The sequence below is a fragment of the Salvelinus alpinus genome, chromosome 13 (assembly GCF_045679555.1).
Source record: "Salvelinus alpinus chromosome 13, SLU_Salpinus.1, whole genome shotgun sequence".
NCBI lineage: Eukaryota > Metazoa > Chordata > Actinopteri > Salmoniformes > Salmonidae > Salvelinus > Salvelinus alpinus.
The window spans coordinates 37,604,004-37,617,397 of NC_092098.1; the positions used below are offsets into that span (position 1 = coordinate 37,604,004).

General features: G+C 45.1%; 1 protein-coding gene across 4 annotated transcripts in view; it reads right to left on the reverse strand.

Moving 5' to 3' along the window:
• LOC139537624 (glutamate receptor 4-like) overlaps nt 1-13,394 on the reverse strand; it is a 202,682-nt gene that overhangs the window by 44,662 nt on the left and 144,626 nt on the right. Inside the window, exon 10 of one of the 4 annotated variants that reach the window (XM_071339161.1) lies at nt 9,337-13,157. The exons of the other annotated variants lie outside the window; for them this stretch is intronic. Coding sequence (XP_071195262.1) covers nt 13,125-13,157 — 33 coding nt within the window. The 3' untranslated portion in view covers nt 9,337-13,124. Of the gene's footprint in view, nt 1-9,336; nt 13,158-13,394 lie in introns of those variants that run through there. 4 annotated transcript variants of the gene reach the window in all.

Below are 13,394 nucleotides of genomic sequence, written 5' to 3' on the forward strand. Positions count from 1 at the left end.
GCCACAGCCTGAGGGACAGCCAGTGAAAAATGCAAAGTAATGTTGATAATATTTCCCATTTAGCTTAGTTTTGTTTTGTCTTTCGTACCAGGTCATGTGTCTTCTCAGTCATGTTGACACTGGTCTACTACTGTTGCTTTAATGTATTGTTGTTCTGATTAATATTGTTGTTGTAGCTGTTATTAATGGTAATCCCATGTCCACTACTACTATTATTATTGCTGTTAGTCCCACCATTTATTTATATATAAATATATATATATTTTGTGTATATATATATACATATATATTTTATTAAAATTTTTCGATATGTATACTTTGACAATGTAAGTAATAATAACTTGCCATGTCAATAAAGTCAATTGAATTGAATTGAATTGAGAGAGCGCAAGACAGAGACAGAAGGGGAGAGAAAGACAGAGAGGGGGAGAAAGTGAGACAGAGAAAGAGAGAAAGTGAGACAGAGGAAGGGAGAAATTGAGACAGAAAGAGAGAGAGCAAAATAGAAAGACAGAAAGAGAGGGGGAGAGAAATACAGAGATAAAGACAGTCAGAAAGACAGACAGAGAGAGACAGACAGACAGACAGACAGACAGACAGACAGACAGACAGACAGACAGACAGACAGATCGAGACAGATCGAGACAGACAGAAAGACAGAGAGAGACAAACAGATAGACAGAGAAAGCGAGACAGACAGAGAAAGACAGAGAGACAGAGAAACAGACAGACAGTAGACAGAGAGACAGATCGAGACAGACAGAAAGACAGATCGAGACAGACAGAGATAGAGACAGATAGAAAGACAGAGAGAGACAGACAGAGATAGAGACAGACAGAAAGACAGATCGAGACAGAGAGAGATAGAGACAGACAGAAAGACAGAGAGAGACAGACAGAGATAGAGACAGACAGAAAGACAGAGAGAGACAGACAGAAAGGACATTGAAAAAACGTTGATAATGCTTAAAGAACTCTTAAAGAATGCTGAAAGTCAGCAGCAGATTTGAAATGTTTCCAGACTCTCCACGTCCAAGTTGATCATGGCTGACAGGCTGGTCAATAATCTCCCACACCCCTTGTCTCAGTGGGTAATGAACCCTATTAGACATAGCGTTACACACACACGCACGTACACACACATAAGTAGAAGGAAGAGAGTCCAGTAAGTGTATGTGTGTGAGTTGGAGTTGACAATCGAATTGACAGATACACAGTCTGTCTGATAGGTGAGGAGTATGTACAATAATAAACTTCAAAATAATGGGTCTTGACTATAACCTACATCTCTCTCTCTCCCTGTCTCTCTCAAAACATCTCTGTGTCGCATCTCTGTGTCATCACCAACCACTTACGGCACAAATCAAACCTTTATTTTTCACTTGGCTGCATGACATTCAGTAAATTGAGCACATTTCAAGCATGAGTGGAAAAATATATTTGAAAACGTTAAGGTGCTCTCAGTAAGTCCCCCAGCTGCTGCTGTTGGGGTAAAACACCATTCAGTTGCCTTGTCCTTGATATGAGGTGGAAATGGGTGTTTGATGAATGAGAACAATCTTAAAGCCATCTCTCATTCCTCATGGTGAAACAGGAGATGTATGCTAGCTGTAGTAGTGGGTATTGATTGGATATGTACTGGAGGCGACCCCCCTTTCTTATTCTGACATACCCCTAGCAAACAGGAGCAGTTCTAAAGACATTAGGCAATGTTCCCCTTAGGTCCCTTGTAGGGTTTTTGTGCAACGTTATCCCACATACACTCTGAGAAGGTTAAAACATGACCCTCGGGACCATAATGGTACGTTCAGTACTGTAGGGTTAGAAAGGTGTGCGGTTCCAAGCTCTGCCGAAATATATTCAGTCAGTGCCATTGTTATAAAGTATATTCATTATCTGACTAACACCAATAAAAAATAGCTTTTTTGTCTGAAACCCTTTGAATAATATAGCCATTGAATCAGGTGAGCGACAGACAAAGGCGCTTGCTATCAGTCTAGAGATTAGCCATATTCAGAGCTACCACTGTGGATTAATGATTGCTATACCAGTCCAATTATTATTATTTTATTTAACTAGGCTTCTTCTCAATAGGGGGCGCTGTTTTCACTTTGGGAAAAAATCGTGCCCAGATTAAACGGCCTCGTTGTCACGACTTCCGCCGAAGTTGGCTCCCCTGCCTGTTCGGGCGGTGCTCGGCGGTCGTCGTCACCGTCCTACTAGCCGCCACCGATCCCTTTTTCGTTTGTCTGTTTGTTTTGTCTTATTAGTTTCACCTGTGTTTCTATTTTTTGTCCCGCGTGACAGAATCCCGCACCACTTATGGAATCAGCAGGAGCAGCCGCATCTCCTCTCCCATCGATGGAGGAAAGGGTCCTCCATCATACCAGTGTTCTCCACAGGATTGGTTCAGCTATGGACCAAATGATGGAGAGGATGGATCGATGGGAGAGGAGTGGCCTTCCCACCTCATCTCCAGCACCCCCTACTCCAGCACCTCCTGTTCCTGCTACCGCATCCAGCTCCAGGGCTCTTCGGCTGACGCTCCCACGGGAGTATGATGGAACGGCGGCTGGGTGTCAGGGTTTCCTTCTCCAACTGGAACTTTACCTGGCAACCGTTCGTCCTTTTCCCTCCGAAGAGGAGAGCGTGAGCGCCCTCGTCTCCTGTTTGACTGGACAAGCTCTCGAGTGGGCCAACGCAGTGTGGAATGGCCCAGACTCGGCGAGGGATCATTACCATTAGTTCACCCGCAGATTCCGAGCTGTGTTTGACCACCCACCAGAGGGTCGTGCGGCGGGTGAACGGCTGTTCCACCTGCGTCAGGAGACGAGGAGCGCACAGGACTTTGCACCGGAGTTCAGGACCTTGGCCGCAGGAGCAGGGTGGAACGACAGGGCCTTAATAGACCATTTCCGATGTAGCCTTAGGGAGGACATCCGCAGGGAGCTACCGTGTCGGGACACCACCCTTACGCTGGATGAACTTATTGACATGGCCATCCGTCTCGACAACCTGCTGGCTGCCTGCAGACGTTCGGAACAGGTCCTGTCGTTTCCACCTCCCAGCCCTCCTGCTCCTATCTCCCCGTCGAGGGGGACCGGAGGAGGAGTGTCCTCCTGCACCAGTTGTGGTCGGCGAGGGCACACGGCCGACCGGTGCTGGAGGAACTCGTCTGGGAGTCGGGAGGGCAGGCGGAGCACTACTCGATCACCCCAGGTGAGTCAGCACCAGACTTACCCAGAGCTTCCTGTCGGTCATATGTATGAGGGTTTTCTCCCTCTCTACAGCATAAGGCGCTAGTCGATTCAGCCGCAGCTGGGAATTTCATAGATCGGGGGCTCGCGTTAAAGCTAGGGATTCCCCTTGTGTCGTTAGACCTACCTTTCCCCGTGCACTCCTTAGATAGCCGACCATTAGGGTAAGGCATGGTCAGGGAGGCCACGGTACCACTGGACATGGTAACGCAGAGTAGTCATAAGGAGCAGATTAGTCTGTTCCTTATCGACTCACCTGCGTTTCCAGTGGTGTTGGGAATTCCCTGGCTAGCTCAGCACAACCCGGTGATTTCCTGGCGACAGGGGGCTCTTAAGGGGTGGTCAGAGGAGTGTTCAGGCAGGTGTATAGGAGTTGCCGTTGGTGCGACTACGGTGGAGAGTCCAGACGAGGTTTCCACCGTGCGCATTCCCTCTGAATATGCCGATTTGGCTATCGCCTTCAGTAAAAAGAAGGCGACCCAATTACCACCCCATCGTCGAGGGGACTGCGCGATAAACCTCCTGAAGAACGCTGCACTTCCTAGGAGTCACGTGTATCCTTTGTCCCAGGAGGAGACAGTGGCTATGGAGACATATGTTACTGAATCACTGGGACAGGGATACATTCGGCCCTCTGCATCACCTGTCTCCTCGAGCTTCTTTTTTGTGAAGAAGAAAGATGGTGGTTTACGCCCGTGCATTGATTATCGAGGTCTAAATTCCATCATAGTGGGGTTTAGTTACCCACTACCTCTCATCGCTACGGCGGTGGAATCATTTCACGGGGCGCGCTTCATCACAAAACTGGACCTGAGGAGTGCGTATAATCTGGTGCGTATCCGGGGAGGAGATGAGTGGAAAACCGCATTTAGTACTACATCTGGCCATTATGAGTACCGCGTCATGCCATATGGGCCGTCAAACAGGCCGTTTCCTTCCTGGGTTATCGTATTTCCACCTCCGGGGTGGTGATGGAGGATGACCGCGTTACAGCCGTGCGTAATTGGCCGACTCCGACCACGGTGAAAGAGGTGCAGCGGTTTTTAGGGTTTGTCAATTACTACCGGAGGTTAATCCGGGGTTTTGGTCAGGTGGCTGCTCCCATTACCTCACTGCTGAAGGGAGGACCGGTGCGCTTGCGTTGGTTAGCAGAGGCGGACAGAGCTTTCAGTCGTCTGAAGGAGCTGTTCACCAATGCGCCCGTGTTGGCGCATCCGGACCCCTCTTTAGCGTTCATAGTGGAGGTGGACGCGTCCGAGGCGGGGGTCAGGGCCGTGCTGTCCCAGCGCTCGGGCGTACCACCCAAGCTCGGCCCTTGTGCCTTCTTTTCGAGGAAGCTCGGTCCGGCGGAGCGAAACTATGACGTGGGGGACCGGGAGTTGTTAGCTGTTGTCAAGGCTCTGAAGGTGTGGAGACATTGGCTTGAGGGGGCGAAACACCCTTTTCTCATCTGGACTGACCATCATAATCTCGAGTACATCCGGGCAGTGAGGAGACTAAATCCGCGTCAGGCTAGATGCACCAAAGCCGACGCGCTGTCCCGCCTCTATGATACCGAGGAGCGGTCCGTTGAGCCAACTCCCATCATTCCACCTTCATGTCTCGTGGCACCGGTGGTATGGGAGGTGGACGCGGAGATAGAGAGAGCCTCACGGTTAGAGCCGGCCCCCCCTAACTGTCCAGTGAGGGCTCAGTACGTGCCGGGGGGGGTCTGGGATAAGCTAATCCGTTGGGCTCATACTCTCCCCTCCTCGGGTCAGCCTGGCATCGAGAGGACAGTGCGGAGTCTTAGAGGGAGATACTGGTGGCCCACGTTGGCTAAGGCCGTGAGATTTTATGTCTCCTCCTGCTCGGTGTGCGCTCAGAACAAGGCTCCTCGGCACTTGCCTAGAGGGAAGTTACAGCCCCTCCCCGTTCCACAACGGCCGTGGACACACTTATCGGTGGATTTTCTTACCGATCTTCCCCCGTCCCAGGGAAGTACTACGATCCTGGTCGTTGTGGATCGGTTTTCTAAGTCCTGCCGTCTCATCCCGTTGCCCGGTCTCCCTACGGCCCTGCAGACTGCGGAGGCCTTGTTTACTCATGTCTTCCGGCATTATGGGGTGCCTGAGGACATCGTTTCTGATCGGGGCCCCCAATTCACGTCCAGAGTTTGGAGGGCGTTTATGGAGAGACTGGGGGTCTCGGTCAGCTTGACCTCGGGTTTTCACCCCGAGAGTAATGGGCAGGTGGAGCGCGTAAACCAGGATGTGGGCAGGTTTCTGCGGTCATATTGCCGGGACCGGCCTGGTGAGTGGGCGAGGTATGTTCCTTGGGCTGAGCTCGCTCAGAACTCCCTCCGCCACTCCTCAACGAACATGTCCTCTTTTGAGTGTGTGTTAGGTTACCAGCCGGTCCTGGCCCCATGGCATCAGAGCCAGACCGAGGCTCCTGCGGTAGAGGAATGTGTACAGCGCTCCAAGGACACCTGGAAAGCCGTCCAGGAATCGCTAAGGTTAGCGGGACAACGGCAGAAGAGGAGCGCTGACCAGCACCGCAATGAGGCCCCCGTGTTCACACCGGGGGACAGGGTCTGGCTCTCGACCCGAAACCTGCCCCTCCGCCTGCTCTGTCGGAAGCTGGGGCCGCAGTGTGTGGGGCCGTTTAACCTTTTCTCAATAGGGGGGCGCCATTTCGACTTTGTAAAAATTCGTTCCCAAATTAAACTGCCTCGTACTCAATTCTTGCCCGTACAATATGCATATTATTTTTACTATTGGATAGAAAACACTCTCTAGTTTCTAAAACCGTTTGAATTATATCTGTGAGTAAAACAGAACTCATTTTGCAGCAAACTTCCTGTCAGGAAGTGAGAAATCTGAAATCGGGCACTCTGTTCCAGGGTCAGTTTATTAATTTGCATGTAATCTATGGGTCGACATGCACTGCATACGCCTTCCCCTAGATGTCAGTAAGCAGTGAGAATTGGAATGGAGTGTCTAGGTAGATCTGAGGCCGTACAAAAGCTCTTGGAACCGGGGGTGCAATCTTTTCAACGTTCGTCATGACGCGAGACAGACCTCAGGATTGCATTCTGAAAAGCTCTCGTTATAGGAGTTAGATTTATCCGGCTCTGATTTTATTCGATATAGGTGTTAAAAACATCATAATGTAGTTAATTTAAACTGAGTTATATCAGTTTATATCAGTATATTGCGATTTTCGGTATTTTGTTTGTGCTGCGTTATGGTGAGTTGGACACGTTTTCGCCACATGGCTAATGTTTGCTGCTAATTCCAAAGTTGAAGATGACAATCTACAACCGAGCAACGATTATTCTGGACAAAGGACAACTTGCACAAGATTCTGATGGAAGCTCATCAAATAGTAAGAACTATTTATGATGTTAATTCGTTGTTCTGTTGAAAAATGTTAAACTATTATTCCGCCATTAATTTCGGTGCGGTCTCGCTTTAACGCACGCTGTATGTCGTAGTAACGTTAATTTTAAAAATCTAACACAGCGGTTGCATTAAGAACTAATGTATCTTTCATTTGCTGTCCAACCTGTATTTTTTAGTCAAGTTTATGATTAGTTATTGATTAGATTAGGTGCCTCTCCCAAGATTTCTCCCGACATTTTGTTTGCAGTTTGGCTACTATTCTCATTGTATAACCACGATTTGTGCCGCTAAATATGCACATTTTCGAACAAACCATATATGTATTGTGTAATATGATGTTATAGGACTGTCATCTGATGAAGTTTTGAGAAGGTTAGTGAAAAATGTAATATCTTTTGCTGGTTTATTCGCTATCGCTAACGTGCATGAATCAATGCTGCTGTGTGGTTGGCTATTGTAGTAAGCTAATATAATGCTATATTGTGTTTTCACTGTAAAACACTTAAAAAATCTGAAATATTGGCTGGATTCACAAGATGTTGGTCTTTCATTTGCTGTACGCTGTGTATTTTTCATAAATGTTTTATGATGAGTATTTAGGTAATTCACGTTGGTCTCTGTAGTTATTCTAGCTGCTTTGGTGAGATTTTGTGATGGTGGCTGCAATGTAAAACTATGATTTATACCTGAAATATGCAAATTTTTCGAACAAAACATATGCTATACAATAAATATGTTATCAGACTGTCATCGTATGAAGTTGTTTCTTGGTTAGTGACTATTTATATCTTTATTTGGTCGAATTTGTGATAGCTACCTATGCAGTAACAAAATGGTGGAGAAAAAAAAGTTGGGTCTTTTGCTAACGTGGTCAGCTAATAGAAATACATATTGTGTCTTCCCTGTAAAACATTTTAAAAATCAGAAATGATGGCTGGATTCACAAGATGTGTATCTTTCATCTGGTGTCTTGGACTTGTGATTTCATGATATTTAGATGCTAGTATTTACTTGTGGCGCTATGCTAGGCTATGCTAGTCAGCTTTTTTACTGATGAGGGTGCTCCCGGATCCGGGATGAGTACCAAGTAAAAGTTAAAGTCCTGAGGAGAATAAACGAGGTGTGTTATAGGTTACAACTTTCTAGGTATTACCGTATTAACCCCTCGTTTCATGTGTCTCTCCTCAGGCCGGTGGTGGCTGGTCCCCTGCAAGAAAGTGAGGTGCCTGAGTTCCCTCCGCCCCCTCTGGATATTGAGGGGTCCCCGGCGTACACTGTACGTGTCATTCTGGACTCGAGACGCCGGGTGAGGGGCCTACAGTACCTCGTGGACTGGGAGGGGTACGGTCCGGAGGAGAGATGCTGGGTTCCGGTGGGGGACATTTTGGATCCTTTGGATCCTCTCTACTGAGAGACTTCCACCGCGTCCACCCGGATCGCCCGGCGCCTCGCCCTCCGGGTCGTCCTCGAGGCCGGTGGTGGCGCACTGCGGGAGCCGCGCGTCAGGAGAGGGGTACTGTCACAACTTCCGCCGAAGTTGGCTCCCCTGCCTGTTCGGGCGGTGCTCGGCGGTCGTCGTCACCGTCCTACTAGCCGCCACCGATCCCTTTTTCGTTTGTCTGTTTGTTTTGTCTTATTAGTTTCACCTGTGTTTCTGTTTTCGGTTAATGAGCTTCCCTATATGTAGGAGGTAGACCCGCCCTTGTTTTGTGCGGGATTGTCTTTATGTTACGTGTGTGTGTTTTAGGTAGAGGTGTATTTATTTTTCTAATTACTTGGCACCCTGTGTTTTGAGTTATTCAAGTTGTTCGCTGCGCCCTGTATGTTTGGGCTTATTCATTTTTTGTGTGCTATAGTAAAGGAGCACTTTTCGCAATTGGAACTCTCTGCGTTTGATTCCTTCACCCACCTAGTCCCGCGTGACACTCGTACTCTGTTCTAGATCATACGATATGCATATTATTATTACTATTGGATAGAAAACACTCTGAAGTTTCTAAAACTGTTTGAATTATATCTGTGAGTAAAACAGAACTCATTTGGCAGCAAACTTCCAAACAGGAACTGAAAATTCTGAAAATGGGTCTCTGTGTAAGGCCTTGCCTATTCAATTGCCTTTTATTTATGGATCTGTATGCACTTCATACGCCTTCCACTAGATGTCAACAGGCAGTAGAATGTTGAATGGGGTGTCTAGCTTGATGTGAGACCGAATGAGAGCTTTTGGAGTGACAGGTCCGCCATATTGGCAGTATTTTGCTGCGCACCAGAGAGCACCATATTGTTTTCTGCAATGCGTTAGGTAGACACGACAAAATGCTCCGTCTTGGACGTTATTGGATACATACGAGAAAAACATACTAAAGATGGATTCTCAACTGAGTTTGACCAGTTTATTCGACTTTTATTATCAGTTTTTGAATTTTTCATTCCATGCGCCAAACATTGATGGACACTTGAGCGCCACCATGCTAGCCAAAGTTGCTAATTCGACAGAAGAAATGGACATTCTAAAACAAAACAAAGATTTATTGTGGAACTAGGACTCCTTGCACTGCATTCTGATGGAAGATCATCAAAGGTAAGATAATATTTATGATGTTATTTCGTATTTTTGTGGAATATGTTGGCTCCAACATGGCGGAGAATGGCTGGGCGCTGTCTCAGATTATTGCATGCTGTACTTTGTACTAAAGTTTTTTTTTTTTTTTAAATCTAACACAGCGGTTGCATTAAGAACCAGTGTATCTTTCATTTGCTGTACAACATGTATTTTTTAGCAAAGTTTATGATGAGTTTTTTGGTTAGATTACGTGACTGTCCAAAATTTCTCCGGACAATTTGGTGCATTTTGGCGCCATATTCACAATGTAAAACCAGGATTTGTAGCTATAAATATGCAAATTTTCGAACAAAACATAAATGTATTGTATAACATGATGTTATAAGACTGTCATCTGATTAAGTTGTTCAAAGGTTAGTGATTAACTTCTACCGCCTCAGAAACCTGGATCCGGGAGCACCCCCCACCCCCCCACCAGTAAAAAAGCTGAATAGCATAGCTAGCATAGCGTCACAAGTAAATAGTAGCATCTAAATATCATTCAATCACAAGTCCAAGATACCAGATGAAAGATCCACTTCTTGTGAATCCAGCAATCATTTCTGATTTTTAAAATGTTTTACAGGTAAGACACAATATGTAAATCTATTAGCTAACCACGTTAGCAAAAGACACCATTTTTCTTTGTCCACCATTTTTTCTCTCCACCAGTAGCTATCACCAATTCGGCCAAATAAAGATATTGATAGCCACTAACCAAGAAAAAACCTCATCAGATGACAGTCTGATAACATATTTATTGTATAGGATAGTTTTTGTTAGAAAAATGTGCATATTTCAGGTAGAAATCATAGTTTACAATTGCACCCACCATCACAACTCGACTAGAATAAATACAGAGAGCAACGTGTATTACCAATTTACTCATCATAAAACATTTCATAAAAATAGACAAAGCATAGCAATGGAAAGACACAGATCTTGTGAATTCAGACAATATTTCAGATTTTCTAAGCGTTTTACAGCGAAAACACAATAAATCGTTATATTAGCATACCACATGTGCAAACGTTACCCCAGCATGAATTCAAGGCAACGGGAGCGATAACGTTATGATCACCAAAATATATTAATTTTTTCACTAACCTTCTCAGAATTCTTCCGATGACACTCCTGTAACATCATATTACAACATACATATAGAGTTTGTTCGAAAATGTGCATATTTAGCCACAAAAAAACGTGGTTATACAATGAGAATAGTAGCAAAACTGGCCTGAAAATGTCGGGCGCCATCTTTGAGAGTGATCTAGTCTAATCGATAACTAATCATAAACTTGACTAAAAAATACAGGGTTGACAGGAATCGAAAGACAAATTAGTTCTTAATGCAATCGCTGACTTACATTTCTAAAATTATCCTTACTGTGCAATACTGGGTCCGCCAAGCGAAGCTACACAAAACAAAATGGCGATATATGCGTTTAAACATTTTCAACAGAACAGCGATTTATCATCATAAATAGTTCTTACTGTGAGCTGTTCTTCCATCAGAATCTTGGGCAATGTATCCTTTCTCCGGTCTAATCGTCTTTTGGTCGAAAGATGTCCTCTTGTCCCGTCGAAATGGCCAATAACGTTCGGTATGTACAGGAAACGTGCCCAGCTCATGGAAGGGCGTCACAAATAAATGCCTCAAAATCGCACTAAACGGATATAAATTGCTATAAAACGGTTTAAATTAACTACCTTATGATGTTTTTAACACCTATAACAAGTAAAAACATGACAGGCGATATATTACTGGCTAAACCAAGGCTTGGAAAGAGGTCGGTCCAACGTCCTTCTTGCGTCGAGCGCAGGGTCCAAAGGAAAGCTACTTCCGGTCTTTGGTGTTTTATACAGGCCCTGATTGCGCAATCGACTCCATTCAAATTGTCACCACTTACTGACATCTAGAGGAAGGTGTAGGCAGTGTTTGTATCCTCATAGCATTCACAGGGACATTAAAACTGACCTGGGACCAGAGGCCAAGATTTCTGAAATCTCACTCCCTGTCAGGAAAAGTGCTGTAGATAGAGTTCTGTTCCACTCAGAGACATAATTCCAACGGTTATAGAAACTAGAGAGTGTTTTCTATCCAATAATAACAATAATATGCATATTGTACGAGCAAGAATTGACTACTAGGCAGTTTAATTTGGCAATGTCAAAAAAATAAAAGTGCTAACAGCACCCCCTATTGACAAAAGGTTAATTTTATCTCTATTTGTGGGTTTTGTGAAAGCTACCTTTGCGGTGGAAAAATGGCGGTGTGTTTTTGGATATTGTGGTGAGCTAACATAAATATATATTGTGTTTTCGCTGTAAAACATTTTAAAAATCGGAAATGTTGGCTGGATTCACAAGATGTTTATCTTTCATTTGCTGTATTGGACTTGTGATTTCATGAAATTATATTATATGATATCCCTGTGGCGCTAGGCTAGGCTATGCTAGTCAGCTTTTCTGATGAGGATGATCCCGGATCCGGGACAGGGGGTCGGTAGAGGTTATTAAGAACAAATTCTTATTTACAATGACGGCCTATAACGGCCAAACCCGGACGACGCTGGGCCAATGGTGCGCCGCCTTTTTAGACTCCCAATCACGGCCAGTTGTGATACAGCCTGGATTCAAACCAGGGTGTCTGTAGTGACGCCTTTAGCACTAAGATGCAGTGCCTTAGACCACTGCGCCACTCAGGAGCCCAAATTAAGTCTTGTCATCAGAAAGAATAGCATATTTACATGAGAAACAGCTGAACAGACACTACCTGCCTGGCTCTTTTCATTGGAGCGTTCCTTTGGCCATATGGTAGCTGATGAAAGCCAGAAAAACCACAAACAAAAGCATTGCATGGACAACAAACAAAACTCCCCCTCCGCCGTGTGAATGCCAACTCCCGAGTTTATCGTCCCTTCTGGTTTGATGTACACAAAACATGCCAGCTTTCTCTCTCTCTCTCCAATGCATTGCCAAAACAGTTTGTGTTACTGTTTGTCTTATTGTAGTCACCACAGAATGTAATACTGAAGTAAAAGCTTAATTAGTGTATATTACAGTAAACAAACATTATCGAGTACATTATCAAGCGCAAACACACATTAGAGACTCTATCCGACACAGTCGGCATGGTTAAACACTGATATTATCATGCTCTATAAAAGGATTTCTTAGGCAGTGCTTTTGAAGGTGTATTATAAAGCAGTTATATACAAAAATTGAATGGAAACTGACAGATTCAGAGCAGACTTTTTAAAGTTATTTCGTTAAAATCTCAACATCTATTCCTACATTTTTGCATTTCAATTTCAAATACTGTATTAGCCATAATCACCTGCAATATGCCAGGCATGGACATTCCTGTAATAAGAACATTTATATCCTACAGTTGGTTGAGACCAATTGCACGCAAACACACACATGTGCAGACATACACACACTAACACACACGCACGGGCACGCACGTACACGCAAGCACACGCACACACACGCAGACATCCACACACACACACACAGTTAAGCGCAACCATGTTAATGTGATGTTTGATTAGAAGAACAAACATTTTTATGTCTTTAGGCAGGAAGAAGGGTCCATTGTGGTTCCTATCCCGCCACATTCTTGTTCATTTACTTAAACATTTGGTCAGATTGTGTCCATTTTGGGTCTTCTTGAAGGGGTTCATTTTGGCTCTGGATAGATCCTTCCCTTGGGTCAGTTTCCTAATAAGGTGTGCATTAGAATTCACAACGCATCTCTCCGTTGCATCAGTCTGTGTCTTTAGGGGGTTCATTTTGGCTCTGCCTGTGTCCAACACTGTCCGTCTGTCTCCCAATAAGGGATGTGTCATTTGGGCTCAGCTTGTGTCCATTTTCTCAGTTTCTTAAAATGGGGTTCCTCACCAGGGGCTGAAAAGAGGAGGATTCTGCTGAGGTATGACTCTCCAATCCCATTTCCATCCCTCCTCTACTCACTCTGCTTTCCTTACCGTGTTCTCTCCAACTAACTAACCACCTTTACTTTCAGAAACACAGTAAATCTTCACCCTTTTCACACTATCATGCCGACCCGAACGAACTGTGCTGGCCCCAGATATTTCCTTTTCACATTGTCAGCCCGGTTCCAGCAACTAGGATGAATGCATT